Here is a 22,654-nt window from a genome sequence, read left to right as displayed (position 1 = left end):
AGTGCCAAAGCCTGTCTTGCACAGGTAACCAAGGATGACAGCAACACATCAAATGATGAAACCTTATCCCAAGGCAGTGAGGATGTTGACTTTGTTCCAGACTTGGGAGACTGATCAAAGCAAGAAGACCATGTGTCTATGGAAGCTTCATCCAGCTCAGATGGGGAGGAGTTGGTGCCACAAGCAGAAGGCTTGTGGCACCAACATTCCCAGGGGGAAAGAGAAGAGGACCAGCCCCGAGCCACTGTGGAAGACAGAGGAGTGCTACAGCAGGACGTGGAGCAGAACCACTGCCACCACTCCCAGAAAACATTGCAGATGATGACACCTTTAGAGGCAGGAATGGCAGAGTGTGGGAAAAAAGTCCACAGCTAGTACATCATCAGAAAACAGCCAAGGACATAGTCCATGGAAGTGCTGGGGCAACAAGAGAAAGTAATAAAGACACAGTGGTGAAAATGTTCTGCCTGTTTCTCACACAAGATATCCCAACTGTTATCAGAAGAGAAACAAACAGAGAGGCAGAAAGAAGATTCAGGGAGTGGAATGATAGCCATCCTGAAAATAAAAAGGAGTGGAAAAAGCTGGACAAAACAGAGCTGAAAGCTAACACTGGCCTCCTACTGCTGAGTGGTCTATACCATGGTGGTCATGAGGCACTGGAGGAGTTGTGGGACCAATGCACCGGGTGTCCTTATTTCTGTGCCACCATGAGTTTAAAATGATTCTGTCAAATCACCAGCTACCTGAGATTTCACAACAAACTGACACATGGGGAGAAGAGAGCAGTGGACAAGCTTGCTGCCTTCAGAGATATTTGGGCACAATTTATGGAGCAGCTCAGGAAATGGTATATTCCAGGAATACAATTGATGGTTAATGAGCAGAAGTATATGCTCAGCAAGCCTGCCAAATATGGCTTGAAAATTTGGTGGTGCTGTGATTCAGCAACATCATTTCCCCTGTCTGGAGACTTCCACCTGGGCAAGCAACCAGAAGGTCCATGCCAAGGTAATCTTGGTACCCAGGTCATTGAAAAACTGGTTCATCCCTGGTAGAAGACTGGAAGAAATATTGTGGGTGACAATTTCTTCATAAGCACTGACCTGGCAGAAAGACTGCTATAACAGGATTTGACCTATGTGGGTACGATTCGGAAAAAAAAGGCTGATATCCCAAACAAAATGCAAGCAAATTGAAGAAGGGAGACTTTTTCCTCCACTTTTGCTTTTGATGGGGAACTCACCCTAGTTTCCTATGCTCCAAAGAAGTCCAAAGTTGTGCTGTTGCTATCAAGCATGCACCACGACCCATCAGTGGGTGGAAAGAAAAGAAAGCTGGACATCACCCATGACTACAATAAAAACAAGGGTGGGTTGGATAACCTTGACCACTTGGTCTATATGACCACCTGAGGACAGAAAATCAACAGGAGGCCAATGCCACTATTTTTCAATATGCTCGATGTGGTTGCCACTGCCAGCCTTATCATTTGGCTAGGCCACAACGCAAACTGGAAGCAAAGATCACATTTAAGAAGATGGCGGGTTTGTTTGCAGGAACTTGGCCAACCGTTGATCGATGGACAAATAACATGAAGAATGATAGATGCACGTAATCTGTCTAAGTTCGTTAAGTCTGGTATGACTGCCCTAAATTACAAATTGCCACAATGCACCCCAATAGAGCCTTCTGCAAGCATGAGTGGACATTGTGTTTTTTGTCCAAGAACAGATGACTGCAAAACCCAGATGTGAAGATTGTAAGTGATTTGCTTGTGTGAATCACAGTACATCACTGCTGCTTTGTAAGGAATGCAATATTTAGTTAAAACAGTTAGGAAATGTTTTTGGAAGTAACTGTTCATTTGAAAACAGTATGAACTGAAAACTTAGCAAATTGTTCATTCACGTTTTTAAACTCTAAAAAAAGTTTAAATTTTGTTCATAGTTCTACTTAAATAATAGTTTGGGCTCAAATCATCATAAATACTTTTTCAAACCATCTGTATGTTTAATAAATAGTTTTTGGTACATTTATACTGTTGTTACTGGTTCCATTTTGTTAATGAGTGTGGGGTAACAATGAGAGCAACAATGTCAAATTGTGGGGTAACGAGTTACCCCATGAGAACAACAACGGTTATGGTTTCATGATAATGGATGAGGGTTAAGTGCCTAAGGATTGTGATCTCACACTGGTTTTACACTTGGATAGTTTAAATGACATGTTATTTATGCCACTGTGAGATCATAACCAGGCTTCTTAAGCTATTAAGACAGAAGAGCAGGTTCATAAACTGCCAAAAAAGACATTTCCAGTGAATTCCTAAGGATTTTAGAGAATTTACCACCAATTTCAGTTCCTTTTGAACATGACTTACATATGCACTAAAAAGTGTACACATCCCCAAAAAGAAAGTAAAGAAGAATTTATTCAGGAATCATTAATGAGTTTAAAGAAAAAAAGGAACGGTAAATGAAAAAAATGGAAAAAGAAGCTAATATAAATTATAAATGGTTTTGAAATTACTATTCAGGTATGTTTATTTTCCTTTACTCAAATAACAACTTTCATGGACCTTGTGATTGGTATGTGGGCAGATTCTTAAAATTTCATATAGAAAGTTATTTTGTAGAGAAACTTGAAATGAATCATCTGTAATCTTGCAGTCTATTTGTGTAATTAAATTACTTATGCAGGCTGCTGCTTGTACCTACTATGCCCATTCTTGCATTTCAATCATCTATCCAATTTGATATATAGGAAAGCAGAAGAAATCACAAAACACCCCATGGGAAAAATCTACTACAATTTTACTAGTTGTGTTTATAATGATTTCCTCAACTGTCTCATTCAAGTGATAAGTCACCAAAGCATGTTAGTCTAGCTGGATCTCAATTCACTTTATATATTCAGACAATCTTTGCCATTAAAATTGTCCCAGCTTACTATTAATATATTCTTCTATTTCTGTAAAAACCCATTGAGAAGCCACATGCCATCACTTCCTGCATTTTATGAGAGGTTTTTACTTCTTTTTTTCTGTATATATTGATCTATAAAAGAGCTGTTATGTATATATTTCTTGAAGCAGCTATGAAGGGTCATTTTAGTTTATTATAGAAGGCTGATGCTATATGAAGCACACATTTTTATAATAGAAAACATGAAATTCTTGTATAGCTAATCCAGATTTAACAGTAAGCACAACTATTTCATTCAACTATTATTGCTATTATTCTTATTATAGGTCTGAGTGGTGATCTTTCACATTTTCCGTGAAATACACAGTAAATGCCCACATTCAATTTCAAGATAGAATAACTATACAATTTAGAAGACTTCTTCCTTGACTTGTCATTTGTATATGCAGTAGATTTTTAAGTGACTCATGTGCCACACTGGGTATTAGAATTAGAAGTGATTAAATGGAAAAACTTTGTGGTTAGAAAGACAGGCATTTAACATTAGGTCACGTCGACCAAATAAATCAAATATTGTCTTAGTGAGTATATTTCTGGTAGGTTTCTGTGTGTGTGCGTGCACACACGCTTTCTCTGTTCCAATGTTCTTATTAATTTCCTAAAATTAAAACACACAAAACTGGGCAGTAACTAAATACTAAGTTTGGAAAGAGAGGACAAAACAAAACATTTAGGGATCCCTATCCCAATATCTACGGCACCCAAGTTCTTGGAATGAACTGGGTGGGGCTCAGCCCCATGCACAGTGCTGTGGGGGCAGGCACAGGCCAGATACAATCAATTGGCAGGCCAAATTCATCCCACAAGCTTTATTTTCCCCAACCCTGCTTTAGAAGGAGTGTATATGAACAGCATGTATCTAGAGTGGTCTATTCCCTGTCACCCTTTTAGGTGTCAACCCAAAAGATCTCCCTTGTCAGATCTTGTATGTTGTGGGTGTGGAAGGCGGGTGATCTCCCTACAAGACACTTTAGAGCCATGTGCCCACAGTCCCATGCATGGGGCTGCATGGAGCTCCCCCTGCGTGGCACATGCAGAGCCCTGCACCAGAAGCTCCACACACTGGGCTGCAGGTGCTGGCTCTGAAGTGCCCCACTCTATTCCCGCCCTAGACCAGGAGCAGTGGAGCAGCATCTGGAGTGGAGCATCCTCCCCACCATTTCTCCAGACTGATTCCTGGTCTGGGGAAGGTAGGAGAGCAGGGGAAAGGGGGCAGCTACAGGCAGAATGCCCATACTACTCCCTTTCCCAGAACCATTTCTTCTGGTGGTAATTTCTTAAAAATTTCACATTTAGAAATGAACAGCTGCATACTACCTCTCTAGACACTCATCTGGTACTATGCTCATAGGTATTGATCTGTCCATTGCTGGAGTATTCTGTCAGAGATTTTCATGTAGCAAAAGGCCAAACGTGTGCTGACACAACACACAGCTAGATTAACCTTGAATTTTAACGTATGAAGGTACGGAAAAGGCATGGGGTGATTCATTGCTGTACATGCTGTAAATCATCAAGCTCTGTTTTATCAGTTTGCCACTAAAAATTTGATATTGAGAATCTGATGAGACACTATATCCAATGTTATATAGAATAAGATTTCCCAATATTAGAGAGGCTTGGGCTCAATACCAAGCTGTTATGGAAAAGAGCCAAAAACTTCCTCCACTCGACTTATGGGAAGATAAGCCAGACACTTTTATGTTTTTGAGCATTACACTCATGAAGCACATCATGATTATTTATTTACAAATGTCAAGTGCCATCGTGGCTACACAGAGTGCTCTTGTAAGATGAAAACAAGAATGCAGGAGAAGAAATATATAGATCTTAAGTGAATTCACCCAGTTCTTATTTTCAGAGGCAAATGTTTACCCATCTTTAGCAACTGTGAATAATATCATGCTGTAGGAAAAAATATTTGAATAATGTAGATTCCAATCTGCAGTTTAGAATAGGTGGCTTTGAAGGTGCTGCCTTGGAAAAAACCCAGTCTATATGTAATTTAAAATATAATTTACCTGTAGTCACTCAAATATTAGATTAGTTTATTTTCCCTCTGTGCAACATGAGGGGTTGGGGGACAGGCTCGTCTTGCATTTGAGAATTGGAGGCTAGAGCCACAGCTACTGTCATGGCTACTGCCTGGTTGAGGCTGGGTTTCCTTGTAGAGTAAGACGCACAGCGTGTGGAGGGAGTGTTGGGGGGACTGCACAGTGGCAGGGAAGCTGCTGTAGCTCTGGCTCCAGTTCAGCACCTGGCCTGCCACTGCTGATTCCTGGCTGGGGACAGGGCCAGAGCCCAGCACAGTTGCAAGGGGAACAGGTGCCAGGGGGAAAGATGGTTATGGGTGGGGAGCAAGAGGTGGAGGTTAGGCTTTCTACCACCCCTTCAATACATTCCTCACCCCTTCCCCCCCCACCACTGGTGGGGGGATGAATTTAAGATGACCCCCTCCCCATCACTAATAAGATTCTATACACAGAAAATCATAACAAATCTATATTTTCCATATATAGAATCTAGTTATTGAGGGGCGTCTTAAATTTGGGGTTGTCTTGAATCTGAATAAATATGGTATTTAGTTCCATCATAATGGAGTGGGAATGCTGCATTTAACATTTAAGGGGGGGTTAATGTGCTATTAGAAATGTGTCAGTGTCCATAAATACAATCAGGCACTTCATAATACAGTTTAAGAGTTTCCATCCTCTTCAGATATTACTCAAATTCAGTTAAATGCTCAAGGAATATTAAGTCCAAAAAGTATTTCTGCACCTGGGCATAAAGAACACCCAGAACAATAATTCTACTTCGTAAGAGACCACATGACTGAATTGTCTTATGTAGTAGTTTATTGTTTAACCTAATAGTGTATTACAATGATAGGAAATCCACAATCTTCTCCCATTTTACCAGCAAAGTCCTTGATTAACTCTGGTGTCATATATTTGACGTGGAATTTTCTCTTTTATCCAAATTTAAAAGTTAATTTAGTGCATATAGAAAGTGATAGCATTGCAACTTTTATTTGCCTAAAGCAGTAATACTCAGCCAGCAGTGTCACAAGGATCCTTTGAAGGGTGCCACAAGGCATGAGGAGATAAGTGATGTGTAAGGAGAAAAATAGATAAGCGCAGGCTCAGGCTTGTCCCTGCATGGCCAATGCTCCACTTGCATTGCCTGCATTGCAATATACAGAGTACACTGTTATATATCATTTAGTTTTTGAAACTGGGTGCCACTTAATTTACAAAAGTTATGGAGAGGTGCCTCAAGTCCAATAACAGGTGCCCCGAATTCAAAAAGCTTGAGAACCACTGGTCTAAAGAACAGATACAGGACAGAGATTTCTGTACTTTTATAGTGAGGAATGGCTGTAAAAAGTCAGTTCTTTGCTTGTCTATGGGGTTGTCACAAGAATGCCAGTAAAAATTCACCGTGAGAGTTTTTAATGATAGTTACTTGTCTGTCAGGCACTTACAGCAAAACTTTTAAAAGTGGTCAAATGATAAAGAAGCCTAAGTCCCATTCTTGAAAGTGACACAGGAAACTAAGAACTTGTTCTCAAAGGTCTCTAATCCATCACTTTAGGCAATGACAGCCGTGATCTGGGATAGTTTGTGGCTCTTTCAGCCAGGCTTATTTTTAAATGTAAACAAACCTCTGTCCATCAAAAAACCCAAAATCTCCCAACTCATCTCAAGGAAAGAGGCTGGGAAATCTTCAGGTGGTGTGACCCTAATCACTCTTCACAGTAAGGCTACACACCCCATCTGCCCCTCTTCCATCTATGAAGCTCTCTAAAGTCTCCTAGCTGGACTCTGCCCTGCTCAGCAGGTCACCTGCTTGCCAGCCTTACTCAGAACAGGTGTGGCTATTCCTTGGTGTTCCTCAACCCTTAAAGAGGCTTTTGGGAAGTTATGTACAATAGGCTAGGTTTTTCCTACTAGTGGCCAGACTCCCTGACCCCAGCCTATGCGGGCAAGCCCCAGATCCACCCTGTTGCACAGGTCCTGTAGGCTGTGCTGCCCTGACCCCAGGGGCAGGATCAGGTAGCAGAAGCTGGAGGATAGAGTGAGAGGCTGGAGATCCTGGCTGCAGCAGTGCCAGGAGCAATGTGTAGAGATCTTTCATCCTATTTATTCCACTTTTAACCAAATATAATATAGCTTTCATGCACACAATAAAGAGAGATCTTTAGGTTTTATCGTTTGCCATTTGGGGATAACAAATAAAAATAAACCCATTACTAAAATGGAATCTTCATTTTCATCACTCTGTGGCAAGGCAACACTTGGGCCATTGACCTGTTTGTTTGACATCAGCTTGATTAAAATAAAAATCTAAAAAACAAAACACTATGTAGAAATGAAACTGAAATAGTTGGTACAAAATGTTCCAGATGGTATGAAGAAAACCCAGATGTGAGGCAATAAAAGGCTGTCAAATCTTATTGATAACAGACACAAAATATCCCTGACAGCTGGACTGCCAATCATCACCACTCTCTTCAAGAAGTGATTTGTTGCTTTCATTTGCCTTGAGCCTCTCAGAGTGCACTCTGAAAGACAGGTCATCATTATGATTGTCTATCAGGGGGATCAGGGTGTGAAACACCAAAATTACTTACAGCTTTTCAGTCACTTACATTTGCAAGACTCAATTCCAAGCACTGATTTACCTGGAAAATATATGTTGTTCCTATCTCATTGCCTGCCCATCAGCTACACTGATTCATGTAGAGATAACTTCTGCTCATCCAAGCAATTATAGGCTTCCCACTGACAGTATTTTTATGAGATTTTGTAATAGACAGCGAGAGCAATTGTCTTTAACTTTTGTTTTCAACTACCTTAAAGTCAGAATTTTTGTTCTGTAAGAAATACCAAAGTTCTGAAAGAAAAGTATTTCATTTTGGAACAAAAAGCAGATATCTGTATCATGTCCTTGAGAGGAAAAATCTAAAATAAAATACATTTAAAAGTAATCCAAATAATTTGTTTGAAAATGTAAAATGAAATTAAGCTTGGGATGCCAAACTCCAAGGTTTCTAGATTCTAGGCATCTTATTAGATTACTTTTGTAGGAAGCCATCTTCAGCAGGGATTATTTGGACTCCCAAACTCCAGCTACAGGACTGGAGCCCTCAAACCTCCATTGCTTCTGACTATGGCATGGACCTGGAAGTCCTAGTGCTCCCAACCTTTGGACAGCCTCATAGCAGGGTACTCTGGGGGACTAGAAGCTGGAAGCCCCAGGGTTTTTTACTACAAGGTAGTTTACAGAGGGGTGGGGCGTTGTCTCAGACCTCAGACATTAAAATTGCAGACTCCTTGGCAGGTCAGATAGCAGGAAACCAGGCAGCCTTTCAGAAGATTGTGGTTTGTTGAAAACTAACTGAAACCAAATTGTTTTTGCACAACTTTTTGGTTTTAGTGAATCAGCACCTTCGATGCCAACCTTTCTTCCCCCACTTCAAATCTTGGCTGTCTTCTTATAAAACTGAACTTTTGGTCTTTCTTCTTACACCTTCACTCTCTCGTCACTTCTGTCTTGTCACTTCTGACATCAACATCCTCCCTATCACATATGCACATTATTTTCAATGTCTCCTTTCTTTTGGCCTGCCCATGGAAGTTCCTTTTTACCTCGATGATACTTCTGTATAATCTTTTTTTATTTTTATCCATGTATTTAAAGCTTTCAGCATGTCCTCTTCAAATCCATCTTGGTAACAAAACTAGATTATTTTTAGGATTCCCTGATATTCAGGTTAAGGTTAAATACTCCCTAATATCCAAGCCAACCATAGCCAAGGATTCTCAGGTCTAGGATGGAATTTATGGTCAACACCAAAGGATATTGCTTGGACATTTTCAAGGGCCTAGGCAAAGCTGCAGAAGCATGGCTAAGCAGAAGGCCCCAAAGCCTGTTTCTGAGTGACTGTAGTGTGGACCTTTGCAAATGTGACAACTAGCTTGGTCAGCAAAATAAAGGAAGTCATTCACATGTCTAACCAAACACAATTAAACAAAGCAAAGGGTCTGAAAGGAGACATTATAAGGGAAGACCATACATTAAATAATCCAAATACAGTGTCATAGGTTTATCTTAAAATATTAGTAGTAGTGATCGATGTAACCAAATACTTTAGATGATACTTTGTTATACTAGAAAGATGGTTTTGTTAAGATGCTTAGATAATTTATAAAAATAAAACAGCCTTGTCAGAGAAGACCATAAACTAAGGTAAAGAAGAAACAGACCAGTGTTGAACAGCATTCCACAATGGAGAAGGAAACCCTCCTGTTTACTTGTCCAAGGATATAAATCCCAACAAATTGACACCTTCCAAGTCTACAAGAAATCTGCTTTAATTCAGTTCCAAAGTTTCAGTGAAACAAGGAAATTTAAATAAAACCAATCAGAGTTCATTTATTAGAATATTAGAACCAGCCATCTATAAATAATGGGTATAGGCTTGAGGGAAACTTGGAGAACTCAACAAATTCAAGAAAACCTGGTGCCAGTCTGCGTACCACCCTCTTTCCACTTTGCGAGTCTCCCCAGCTGGTAGAAGTGAGAATCTATGTTGGGCAGTCACAAATAGCCAGGAAGACTTTGGGATACATGCTTGTTTTTATGTTTTAAAGTGCAAGAAAATAAAAGGTTGGGTGGTAGACCCATTTCTGCCTCTTTAGTCAGTAGACTACCCACAAGACAGGTGGATAAAAATCAACAATCTTTAAAAAAATAAACTTATATAAAGATAGTTTTAATTTAAGATATGTTAGAGCTCAAAGATATCATCATGGAATAGGGATTATAACTTCTAATTATATACTATTTGAGACAATATATTCATGTAATTTTTTTGGAAAGGTTTTATAAATAGGTCACAACAAACCATGGACTATATTAGGCACCTAATCTTATGGGGTTCTCAGAGGCTCCTCTATAGACTAGTAAAAATTAAAGAAAACCACTCTACCCAAAGGGACTCAATGCTCAGTCTAGAAGATCCCATTAAGCATCTCTGTGATACTTAGTTTCAGTTCTCAAACTGTGGATTTGTGTCTCCAGAGATAACATCCTTGTTAACAGCAGTATATGAAGATGAGAGATAACAGACCTGATTACCTACCCATCAGCCCTATCGTCTCTCTGCAAGTTTGTGTAAACAGAGTCAAGCCCTTACCTCCCTCTAAAAGTGCAAAGTTTCAAGAAATTAAATGAATAGACAATTATTAGGGGTGGAGTAGACCTGGGCAAGGCAGAGGAGTCTAGAGATAAATGCAAGGAGGGAGGGACAGTAGAAGCAAAGGAGAAACACTTTGAACAGAATATCCCAGAAGTCTTGAGGGGTATGTTTCTAAGTATAGTCTCTCCAATGATTTGAGATCCAGTAAGAAAATGGTATGGTAGAAGGGAAAGCCTATCATGGCAGCAGAGTTGCCAAGTCATAAAAGAGAACCTGTTTGGGAATATTTTAACGGTTACATTAAACAACAAGAATGTACTTTTTGTAGAAAACAATGATTAAACTGAGGCTTCCTGACTGGTGATCTAAATCATGATTTAAATCAATTTGATTTAAGTCAAAGCCATCCTGCCACAAGGTTAGGTTACCTGTAATACAGGTAACAAGGACAAGAAGGTCCGTCTCTCACTCTTTTATTTGCTTACACTTTAAAACACTTTAGAACAGCCAATGGCCCACTGGTGCAGTGATTTAAATCAGCAGGGCCAGATGCTCTTCACCTGAGGGTGCTGAGGGAATTGGCAGGGTCCCTGGTACAGCTTTATGAGTGCTTATGGGGCTCTGGCCAGGTACCAGAGGATTGGAAAAGGGCCAATGTGGACCCCATTTACAAGAAGGGAAGAAAGGAGGACCCCGGCAATTATAAGCCAGTCAGTCTTACCTCGATCCTTGGGAAGATCTTTGAGAAAATTATCAAGGAACACATCTGCAAGGGCCCAGCATGGGAGGTAATGCTCAGGGGCAACCAACATGGGTTCATGGAGGGCAGATCCTGCCTGACTAACCTGGCTTCCTTTTATGACCATGTCACCAAGTCCTTGGATGCAGGCGTTGAGGTGGATGTCATCTACCTGGACTTCAAGAAGGCCTTTGACACTGTTTCTCACCCCATTCTCATAAAAAAAAACTAGGCAACTGCAGCATTGATGCCCACACAGTCAGATGGCTGGCAATTTGGCTAGATGGTCGCACACAGAGTGGTGGTGGATGGGCCATTTTTGACCTGGAGGGATGTGGGCAGTTGAGTCCCCCAGGCCCCCTCGGTCTTGGGGCCTGTACTGTTCAACATCTTTACCAGTGATCTGGATGTGGGTGTGGAAAGCACGCTGTCCAGATTCGCTGATGACACCAAGATGTGGGGTGAGGTGGGCACGCTGGAGGGGAGGGACAGAATCCAGCTAGACCTAGACATGTTACAGAGGTGGGTGGATGAGAATAGGATGGAATTCAGCACAGACTACTGCAGGGTACTGTGTCTAGGGAGAAGGAACCAGCAACACACCTATAGGCTGGGGAACACCCTTCTAGTCAACACAGTGGCAGAAAGGGATCTTGGAGTCATTGTTAACTCCAGGATGAACATGAGCCACCAATGTGAGGAAGCAGCCAGTAAGGCTCACTGCACCTTGTCATGCATCTACAGATGCATCACGAGTAGGTTCAGGGAGGTGATCCTTCCCCTCTGTGCAGCATTGGTCAGGCCACAGTTGGAGTACTGCATCCAGTTCTGGGCGCAACACTTTAAGACGGATGTGGCTAGCATTGAGAGGGTCCAGAAAAGGGCCACTCGCGTGGTCAAGGGGCAGTGGGTCAGGCCCTACGAAGAGAGGCTGAAGGGCCTGAATCTATTCAGTCTCCATGATATAAGGCTGAGAGGGGATCTGGTGGCCATTTACAAACTCACCAGGGGGGACCAGCGAAAATTGGGGGAGGCTCTGTTCCCTCAGGCACCACCAGGGGTTAATAGGAATAACAGTCACAAATTGTTAGAGAGAAGGTTCAGGCTGGACATCAGGAGGCATTACTTTATGGTTAGAGCTGCCAGGCTCTGGAATAGACTCCCAAGGGAGGTGGTGCTTTCTCCTACCTTGTGGGTCTTCAAGAGGAGGCTGGATAGATATTTGGCTGGGGTGTTATGACCCCAGCACTTGTTCCTGCTTGGGGTAGGGGGTTGGACCTGATGATCTGTTTAGGTCCCTTCCAACCCCAAGCACTATGAAACTATGATTTTCCTGAGAAATGAAAGCTCAACTTCAATGTTTAGCTCTGAGTAAGACGCAACAAAGATCTAAACACTACTAGAACTATGAAGCCTGTCTCTCTCCCTCTAACTGAATGAATATTTAATTACTTATATGAAGTGGAAGAATTCCAACCAAAGAACTGCATGAGCCACTCACCTCTCCCAGTCACCTCCACCCCCTGGAGAAAGCCAGTGATGGGTAGGGTACCCAGGTTCAAGCCCCCATTCTAAATCAAGCAGAATAGGAACTTGGTTGTGAGTCTCCTATATACCACGAGTGCTCTATCCAGTGGCCTACTGGCTACCCTAAAGCATGTGTGTGAAGTAAAGTCAACTAGGGTTTGGAAGAAAAAACGAAAAATGTCTTTGTTTAATTCTCACTGGGACAAAAGCAAAAGTAGAAATCTTTAATAAAAAAAAATACTGTTTTCTGGACAGCTTTTTTGGGAGGCCAGTACCCCTCCTGTCCCTGACTCCAAAACCCCCTACAGGACCCACCTCTCCTGCTAGGTTTACATAAAACTAACTAATAATAGACGAGGAAGGCTGACACTCAGTTTAGCTATAATTATAATAATGATAAATGCATAATAAAATTGCAAATACATTTATTATATTTTCTTTCTCCTCTCTTTGTCATTTATATTTTTAACTTGCTTGTTATTCAGGGTAGGCACTATCTTTGTATGAGTTTTTAAAGTACTTGGCATATTAAAACCCCTTGCTAACACTTATAGCAACATACCTATTAAACAAAGAAATACATTAATAAATCTAAGGGATGTCTTTTAAAAAAAAGAGCTGAATATTTGTTCTAGGTAGTTTACTTTTATAATCAAATTAAGACACTAAGTCCAACATTTACTTGGTTGTAGTACCTGATAATCAGATTAAACAAAAATCATGACTAGGCTATTTAAAATGGTATATGTAACATTACTGATTGTTTTTTACATATTCTGTGCAGGAAAGAGCCCAGGGTTAAATGAAAATAAGAAACAACTTATTCTCTGCATCATCAATGACCCATAGATCTGGACTGAGTGAAAGCTGTATGAAGAGCCTGAGATGTATAGTCATAGCAAGCTTTAAGTTCAAACATCCTTAACCTCTTAGTTTTCATTAGATTTTAATATATTCTCCACTGCACTGAGACACAAGGTAAAATGTACAAGATCACTCAGAATGTTTACTGGGAACATACTCATGTTCCTATGACTAAATTTAATTGTACTCCTCTGAGCTACAAAGTTATTTCTGGAAAGGCAGTCTTAAAAAGCAATGGGGTGGCAAGACATTGCCAATTAGGGGTGTGCGAAATGGACCATATTTGAATCGGATCTGTCCCAAATTGGGGACAGTGATCCGATCCGTTGATTTGGATCACTGTCCCAAATTTGACTGGGCAAATCCGAATCTGAAGATTCAATGCTGATTCGGAGAATCAGCGATTTGGCCATAGACACAGCTTTAAATGTTTTTTCTAGACACGTTGAGGTACCACGTGCAGCTCGTGAATGCTGCAATGGTGGGGCGGATGGAACGTACCACAGGAGCGTTGCGGGGGGGTCCCCCGGGTGCTCGGCAGTGAACCCAGAAGCGGACTGGACGTAGTTCCTGTCCACTTCTGGGTCTGCCAAAGAGCACACAGGGGGTCCCCCGCCATCCCCCCAGCTCAGCTATTGGCTGCAAGGGGACCCCAGGTGTCCCCCCCAGACCCAGGAGGCACCAGCTGCCAAGCCAGGGGGGCACAGGGGGCCCCCCAGCACACTCCCACCTGGAAGTGAACCTTGAGTTGCCTGGTACCTTGAGGTACGTAGAAAAAACATTTAAAGCTGTGTCTATTAGGGCTCTGTGAAGCTTCAGTCACTGATTCGATTTGGTGGAGATTTGGCCCAATTCGGTGGCCGAATCTCCAAATCTGAATCAAATCGAATCAGGAGACCCTTTAATCTTGGATTAAAGATTCAGATAGATTCAGAAAGATTTGATGATTCGGACATAGACAGAGCTTTAAACGTTTTTTCTACATACCTCAAGGTGCCAGGTGGCTCATGAATGCTGTCCCCTATTCAGGCTGAATCCAAATCCGAATAGAATACGGTCCATTTTGCATGCCCCTAGTATCTATGTCTGAATCACTGAATCTTTTGAAATCTCTCCAAATCAATTCAGAGGATTCCGATTCAATTTGGAGAAATTAAAGGATCGCCTGATTCGATTCAGATTCGGAGATTCGGCCACTGAATTGGGCTGAATCTCTGCCAAATCGAATCAGCAACCAAAGCTTCGCACAGCTCTATTGCCAATCACCATTTTTATTTTGAGATTTAATTCCAAAAATAACACAAAGGGGAAAAATAGCCAAAACAATCACCTAAAAGTAGAGGGAGCACTAGGCTACACTATGAACACCTCCTCCCAATTTGTTAATCAGTGGGTATGTCTATAACATTTATTGTGAAGACGTTTATTGTGGAGCTGACTAATTAGCTCCATAGTAAATGTCTCAGTGGGCATGTCTACATGTGCAAATGCTGCTGATGGGTTTACTGAAGAGTAATTTACTCTGGGTACCCTGGGCAGGCATCTACACATGTGTGCATTTGGAAGCAGATTGGAGAAGGCTGCTCCCTTGCTGGTCTCCCCTCTACAGCAACCTAGCCCAGAGTGCTAGCTCAGAGGCTGGCAGGGAACACGGGGCCAGGAGACAGATGTCTCCTAGCAAGGGTTAGGAGATTGTTCCCTGCCCCCATGAGCTGCCTGCTGCTGTGACAGGCTCTGCCACCAGAGCCCAGGCGGGGACAATGTCTCCCTGCACCACAGCAAGGTGCTCCCATCCCTGCTCTGTGATCATAGATCCAGGGCCAGGAGCTCCCTGCTACTGAGGAGCAAGGCATCGTTCCCATCCAGGATCTGGTGGTAGAGCCCGCCACAGCAGCAGGCAGCTCCTGGGGGCAGGAAGCAATTTTCTGCACCCTGCTGCCTGGCTGACTGGGAGCAAATCTGCTTCCAGTCAGCCATCTACACATGCCTTACTGTGTAGTAACTGCTTGGCAGTTATTCTGCTACTTGCATTTGCAGGTAGCAAATTAACTGCTGAGTAGAGCAAATTACTGTGCAGTAGGGGTCTGCACGTGTAGATGGTGATGTTTACTATACAGTAATTTGCTCTACTGCACGGTAAAGTATCTAGTGCAGTACAACATCCACAATCTGGCTTACTATAAGTAACACAATTCGCAAAATTATTTGCACACAGTACCTGAACTTGCCAAAAGCCATTTGAACCCATTTTATGTGATGCACAACTTATTTATTCTCCTTCTAAGAGCTAAATGTCCCTGGATTTAAAAAAGGAGTTTCTTGTATATTGGCATTACAGGACTGGGAGTTGTTGTATCATTTGTGGGGGAAATAAAGGGCATTTGGTTAAAGTAGAACTGAATTTTGAAATGGACCTTTGCCTGACCCCAAATTCCTTTCTTCTTCTAGGAGCTGAGTAGTCAGGTTTTGAGCCAGGAAATTTGTAGCTAGCTCCTGCCTCTATAAAGAGCTTGAACTAAAATTTTGGTTCTAAGTGTACCAAATTTTGAGGTGTTAGAAATTTGAATCCTAAAAATCTGATCTGTTATGGCACGGGACCCATCTCTACTTAATGTACAATTTAATCATTTACAAATTACAATTAAAAATCAACATATGCTGTACCACTGCACTGGATTATACAAGAAAAATAGCAGAATATCGCCATATGGTTAGCAAGTGCTGATTTTAAGGTTTTCTTTTTCTTTTCCAAATGCTATCCACAGCACAACTGCTCCAAATTTTACAGTCTCTCCTCCTTTAGGTATCTTTTCATTCTTTTAAGCAAACAGTTGTCTCCAACAGTTTTACATAAATAAAATCCTATAAATCAAGAGAAAGGATTCACTTGATTTACTAGACTACAGAGACCCAGAAGCAAATGGAAGGTCACAACCAGCATCAATTTTTATTTAATTTTTTTGATTACTGCTTTAGTTAATCTGTGAAACACTTTCTTTTTTTGTTATTCAAATTTAATATTTCATCACATCTGTACAAGTAAATTCACCTATTAAATATACCAGCATTGACCTTGAAGTGAATAGAACTGAAAAAATTAGTTAATTCATTTCACTAAAATGGGAGGTCATCTCACCTGACAGGCAGAAGATGAAAGGCACTGTAACAAGATGACTGATTAAGAGCCACATCTTCATTTTCTCTTTAGAGATGATTATTTCAAAAAGAATTCTGCCACAAGAACATTCAGAGAACTAATGGCACCTAATCAGAAAAAGAAAAAAGACAAAGAGTGAATAATTCTGTCATTAGGCAGTTCCTACACTGTAAGTTATTATATTTTCTATATAAAGAGTTAACACAGAATAGATAGTCTTTACAATTACAAAGAACATTATGAAATGGTGTAGATTGACTGAATGACCTCTCTCTATAAACTCAATGCGTAAGTTTATAGCATCTACCACCTAAGGGTTTCAGACCACTTAATCACTTGTCTGACCTCCCCAAATCTGGAAAGGGTTAAATATTAAAAGTTCTGGTTTTGGCCCATCTTAGAAAACCAAAACTGGAGAGGTTTGGCTGGACCCTGTTTGTATACACCCTTGTTTGAAGGATTAGGAAAAGGTTTAGTTTATAGCTAACAACAAAGCCCCAAATCCTGTAACTCTTACTCTCCATGCGTAGCACCTTACACTTCAAATAATCCTGGTAATGACTTCAATGCCACTGCTAGGAACATCAGAACGAAACAGAAGCACACTACATTTCTTGCAGAATTCCCTTGTTTGTGCAACATTTACACTAACTGAATCAGAGCTGCATAAGCTTTTGTGAGCAAGAGCTCACTTAATCACATCACACCTGATGCCAGGTGCATCTCTACCCTGCCTTCTGCCTGATTTCAGACTCACACACCTAACTATCTCCTGTGCTTGGGTTGCTCCCAAACCTGAGGAAAGATTTCACTTTTACTCTCTGACTCAAGGTGTAGGCTTTCTTTTCAACCTTGTTATACTATTGGTTATACTACAAGCCAGTTAACTTTTTGCAAAGTCCATTTGAAGGAGTACATAGCTTCTTCTTTTACATATCTGATTCCAAACTCTGGAAGTACCCAAAATTCTGTAAATCCTGCTCACATAGATTAGAAGTTTTCTTTCCTGCTAGCTGTTATCTACATCTTTGGGGCAATGAGTCACAGTCTTTGAAATGGGTAATCTGTTGTTTGTTTAATGGATTTCTTGACAAGCGTATATAAAGCATCCTTTACATCCATCAAATCTTGTTCACACTTCTTTCTTCTGATGATTGGTTCTGCACTGTCACTAGATACTTTATGACCTGTGAACAAGGTATATTTCCTACTCACTGAGGCAATATTTGCATAACCTAGCTATGTGTTGACAGCATCCATTTGGCCTACTTCTGTTTATGGGTTTTCCAAATTGCATTTCATTACATATATGTTGTGAGAGAAAATTGGAATGACCTTCAGTTAACATTTTCAAGAATTAAAAAAAAGAATACTGGAAAAAATTAATAAATATTAATTCTTAAAAGAATTTCATATAAAGTTAAACTCTTTTTTCTTGTTGTATCCTGGTACATTTTTGTAATAAATAATAAGGGTGTTATCAGCCCTCTCCTTTGCAGTTCTCAACATATTCTTTTCCAGTTTGTTTTGTCATGCCTTGGTGATTCAGATGTCTTCTGGCTTTTATTTGAAGGCCATGAACTTCTCTTTTCACGTGCTAAAATTTTTACTACACAGTGATTTTTAGAAAATACAAACGCTCTTTCTCTGTCTCAGCTCCTTGGGTTTGCCCTCAAGGAACACTTTTGCACGACATATCAGAGCTACTGATGATTCACTATCAAAACGTCCTGTATGTTATATGGATGTCTAATAGGAGGTAGCCTAGAGTGGCTGTAAGCTGTAATAAAGAAGAAATTAGCTGGCTAGAATATTTTCATTAAACCACTGAAAAATTATGGGACTTTGCAGAAAATAAAATAAAAAGTGAGGTCTGATTCTGCGCAATCTAGAAATAGATGCCCTCCCAATCTGAGATGCATGTACAACCAGCTTGTACCCTCAGCACCAGCTTGTAACCTGCCCCTGCTGCCAGTCTGGGCCCCGCACTGGCTCTGGGATTGCCTGTCAGGGCTGCACCATGGCAGAAGCAGCTGTGGCCCCCGCCTGCTTGCTGCTCCAGGCAGTGTTTGCCACTGCTGCCTCTGGGCTGCCCAGCACACGAGCTCCAGGCAGGCAGGCAGCAGCAGCCAACAGTATGGCAAGCAGGGGGGGCATAGCTGCTGCTGCTGTGGCACGGCCCCAACAGGTGAGCCCGGAGCCGGCACAGGGCCCAGGCTGGCAGCGGGGGTGGGCTACAAGCTGGTGCTGAGTGCGGGAAAAAGCAGCCCCTTACCCACCTTGTGGCTGGTGCCCCACACTGCAGCTGCTCGCAGCCTGCATGGGGCTGCCAGGGCCTGCTCAGGACAGCCCCGCACAGGCTGTGAGCGGCTGCAGCAGGGAGCTCTGACCCCGGGGCAGGCAAGGAGCCACTTTTCCCTGGGCTCCTTCACTTTCCCTCTCTGCCCCCCACCCCCGCAAGTTTCTGGTGTGGTGCAGCCGCATGGTCCCAGGCCACAAGCCCCTGCTGGGGCTTCTGAGTGTTCCCTAGTGTTGCAGGAGCCCACCAGGCTTCCCCTGGGTCCTACTGCCCCTGGTTCCTGTCATTTTTGACAGGAACCAAAGACAGATAAATATTAATTTTCTAAATTTTTGGGGGGCCCCGTGGGCCAGACAGAATAGCCTCATGGGCCAGATCTGGCCCGCGGGCTGTATTTTGCCCACCCCTGGTTTAGCCTGAAGCAATCCTCAATCACCTTGTGCCCATTATTTCTTGTCCTCCCCTGGGGGGCCTTGGTGAATAGATGCTTCCCCAGTCCCTGATGTATGCACTTTGTATACTTATAGTCTGCCACCAAATCCCTTCATAGTCTTCTCTTCTCCAGCTGAAGAGTCCCAAATCTTTCAGCCTCTCCTCATATGACCTTGTTTCTAGGCCTCTAATCATGTGCGTAGCCCTCCTTTGGACTCTCTCAAACTTCTCCTCATGCTTCCTAAAGTGCAGTGTCCAAAACTGGACACAATATTTCAGCTGCGATCTCACCAAGGCCAAGTAGAAAGGGAGAATGACACATCGCTGCTCGAGATGCCTCAGTAGATGCCTTGGTAGATGCGTGCCAGTGTTTGATTAGTTCTGCCAGCTACGGCATCACATTGGTGGCTTAATTTTGTTGTCTATCACGACGTCCAGGTCTTGTTCAGATGTGGTGCTAAAAGGGCCTGGCCCTGCCAGCACACAACTTCCAGGTGGGGCTAGATGACCTTCTGAGGTCCCTTCCAGCCCTTCTTTCTTACAATCCTAAAACATACAGGAACCTAACAACAGTCCTGAGAATTTTTGCTTATTTGAAAATGGGCCCTAGAGAAAAAACGAAGTTTTGACAATACTCTGAATACATATTTACCCTATGTGGAATATTTTCTCACTCAAAATATCCTCCCTCCCTGCCTTTATTATGGCTCTAAAGCTTCTTCCAAATCCAGATTATTGTCTCTTTTGCCCTGAAGATAATATGAAGGTGAAGTCTTAGATAACTGTAAAATGTTAGTATACAGCACCAACAACCGACTAATACAGCAATCCAAAATGACAAGAGCAGGTATCTGCGATGATTTAAAAGACCAGACTACTTCATAGCAGGTATGATTGAATTCCAAAACTATTATCTTGACATGGATATGATGCTCTGCTCGTCCTCTTTAAAGCAGCCATCACTGGTAGCATCAGTCAACACTTTCTACTTCTCCCACAGCCTTCTGGCATTTGTCAGTAAAGCCAAACATTTCCTATTAATCTTATCACACAAGTAAGTTATTTGCTCATTACCAATTCCAGCATGTTTGCTCAGTGGTGACGTGAGTTAAATTACAGTTATTGTAAAATGATGCACATGACTGAGCAGCAACCAAACGGTAATACAAGGAGCAATGGTAATTATATAGTAACTCATCCTAATGTTACTGGATCATCACCTAATAACTAAATTGGAATATAAAGAGTTGATGGGTTAAACAAAAGTTAACAGTAAGACTGTGTTTATACATTAAATTATAGGCGTTTTACAGGCCAAAGGTTCTTCCATTCTCTCTTCTAGTATTGATCTTTACAGAAATCAGGTTCAGTTCTGAAAGCTCTCTTTCTCCCCTGCCTCTCCAGATATTCATCCTGATCGGCAGAAACGCAGCCAGATCTCATTAGGAGTACTGCGAGTTGTGACTAGAAATCCCCATGCACTTATTCAACTGTGAGAATAGAAAGACACCCTGCCAGGATATAAAAGTATTCCCTTATTTGAGTTATTTTAGCCAAAAGAACTGCATATACACTACATCTAAATCTGATTCATCTTGGCTTGTGGAAAAAAAGTGAAGCATTTTGACATATTGTTCTGGCTAACGTCAGTAGAGCTCTCTGCTATTAAATGTGATGGTGCACAGATTACAGTCTATAGGACTAGAATATTCTGACTGAGCATGATGTTACTATCCAGCTGCCCAAGCATTAGTTCAAACTTATCTAAGGCAGCTAGCTGCAGTACTGAGAGAGACAGGATTGTGGCTGCAGTATGTCTATTATTTTATTAAGGATCAAAGGATTCTGCCTTGCAGTTCTGAACCTTTTTTTCCTCTTTAGAGTAAGAGTCCTTTCAGAACCTAAGTGAAAAGCATTCTCCCACAAAAAGGGCAGTCATTAGTGAGACTCACTTTCCCCTTTTGTACAGTCAGAGCAATTATGTGCCTGTGTACATTCCTTTCTCTCTCTTACTAACATCTGTTTCTTATAGCAACATATAATAATTCTAGCAAATAAACAGATTTTAAATCATGAATAGACAACAGCAAGTGTTTCACTGCTACACTGTCAGATGTAATTACTATTTAATGCTAACTAACATATTTATTTCCCTTTTGATTATTTTGTTTTCCATATAAGCCTGCTACAACTGCACTCTCTGGAATATGGGAGAACTGCTGTTACTTAGCTCTCTGGAGCTCATACATTTCCTACAGAGATGGGCAGAAAACCATTTAGTGAAGGCCAAAGTGGGCACTTGAAGCAACATCCTGATCAGGCATGGCAAAGAGCTGCAGCACTAAAGGGAGAAGTTTGGGAGGCACTGATTTACAGTCAAACTGGAAGCAGCTAGGGATTCTTTTGACTGAAATGATAGGTGCTCAATGAATATAGGTGCTACCAAGATTTCTGGTCACTGGGGCAGGATCAAACTTGTGGCTGATCTGGTGCCTCAAAACTATGTAATTCCCAGGTAGATTCATCCAACACCAAGCTGGATCACACCTTTAGGGAACTGGAAGAAGGAAGGTGTTCAGAATACTGTGGAAGAAAAAATCATGAATGTAAAAATCATGAGTGTAAGAGGAGGAGAAACAGGAGTCCACAAAATGAGGACACAGGTCATAGAGAAAGGGGTGATGTAAGCAGCAAGGAGAGTTGAGATGTAGGCATGGCAAAATTTATAGAAACCTAAGAGGAATTTATATTTCTACAGGAAAAGTTGAAACCAATGAAGAGACTGAAATAGTCAGAGCAGCAGGGAAGGAAGATTATTTTATCTGTGGCCTGTTGGATAGTCTAGGCAGGAATCTGGGAATCTAGGCAGGAAGGCCTGAGATGAAGTTTACAGTAGTTCCAGGCAAAGATATATCAACCGGGGTTCTGGCAGGAAGGACAGAAAAGATTACAGATTTTTAAAAAAATGTTATAGGGAAAAGTAACAACATTTTATGAAACCCTGGATATGAGGAGAGAAGGTAATTAATTGGAGGAGTGAAAGATAATTTCAAGTCTGCAGCTAGTGATGGGAAGGGCACTGCAGTTGTGATTCTCAACCTTTATCATACAAGAACTTTCCTAGAATCTCCTCCCAATCAGTTGCTCCTGCTCTCCCCTCCATTCAGTACATGGGAATATCAGGGTAGTCATGACAACCCATGACACCTGTTTGTGATTCCTAGACATGAGGAATAGCCTTGTAAATGATGATGGAGTACATGGTGGGAAGGTTTTAAAAAGTTCTACTTTTGCCATATTTAGCCAACAAGAGGTAAATCAAGCTCCTTGTTGCCATCATCATTTACTAACATAGTATTATAATTACACATATTCATGGTTTGGAAGTGGTTAGAGACCTACCAATGATTCCATTCAGACTATACTATAAATAGATAAAATAATC

General features: G+C 41.6%; 1 protein-coding gene across 1 annotated transcript in view; it reads right to left on the bottom strand.

Annotated features, from left to right (window-relative positions):
• Window positions 1-16,591, bottom strand: part of CNTN1 (contactin 1) — a 189,173-nt gene extending 172,582 nt beyond the window's left edge. Inside the window, exon 1 of the mRNA XM_006015910.2 lies at window positions 16,458-16,591. Coding sequence (XP_006015972.2) covers window positions 16,458-16,518 — 61 coding nt within the window. The 5' untranslated portion in view covers window positions 16,519-16,591. The remainder of the gene's footprint in view (window positions 1-16,457) is intronic.
• Between the last annotated feature and the right edge of the window lie 6,063 nt (window positions 16,592-22,654).

This window comes from Alligator sinensis, unplaced genomic scaffold, assembly GCF_000455745.1.
Source record: "Alligator sinensis unplaced genomic scaffold, ASM45574v1 scaffold147_1, whole genome shotgun sequence".
NCBI lineage: Eukaryota > Metazoa > Chordata > Crocodylia > Alligatoridae > Alligator > Alligator sinensis.
This window is presented reverse-complemented; position numbering and strand designations above follow the sequence as displayed.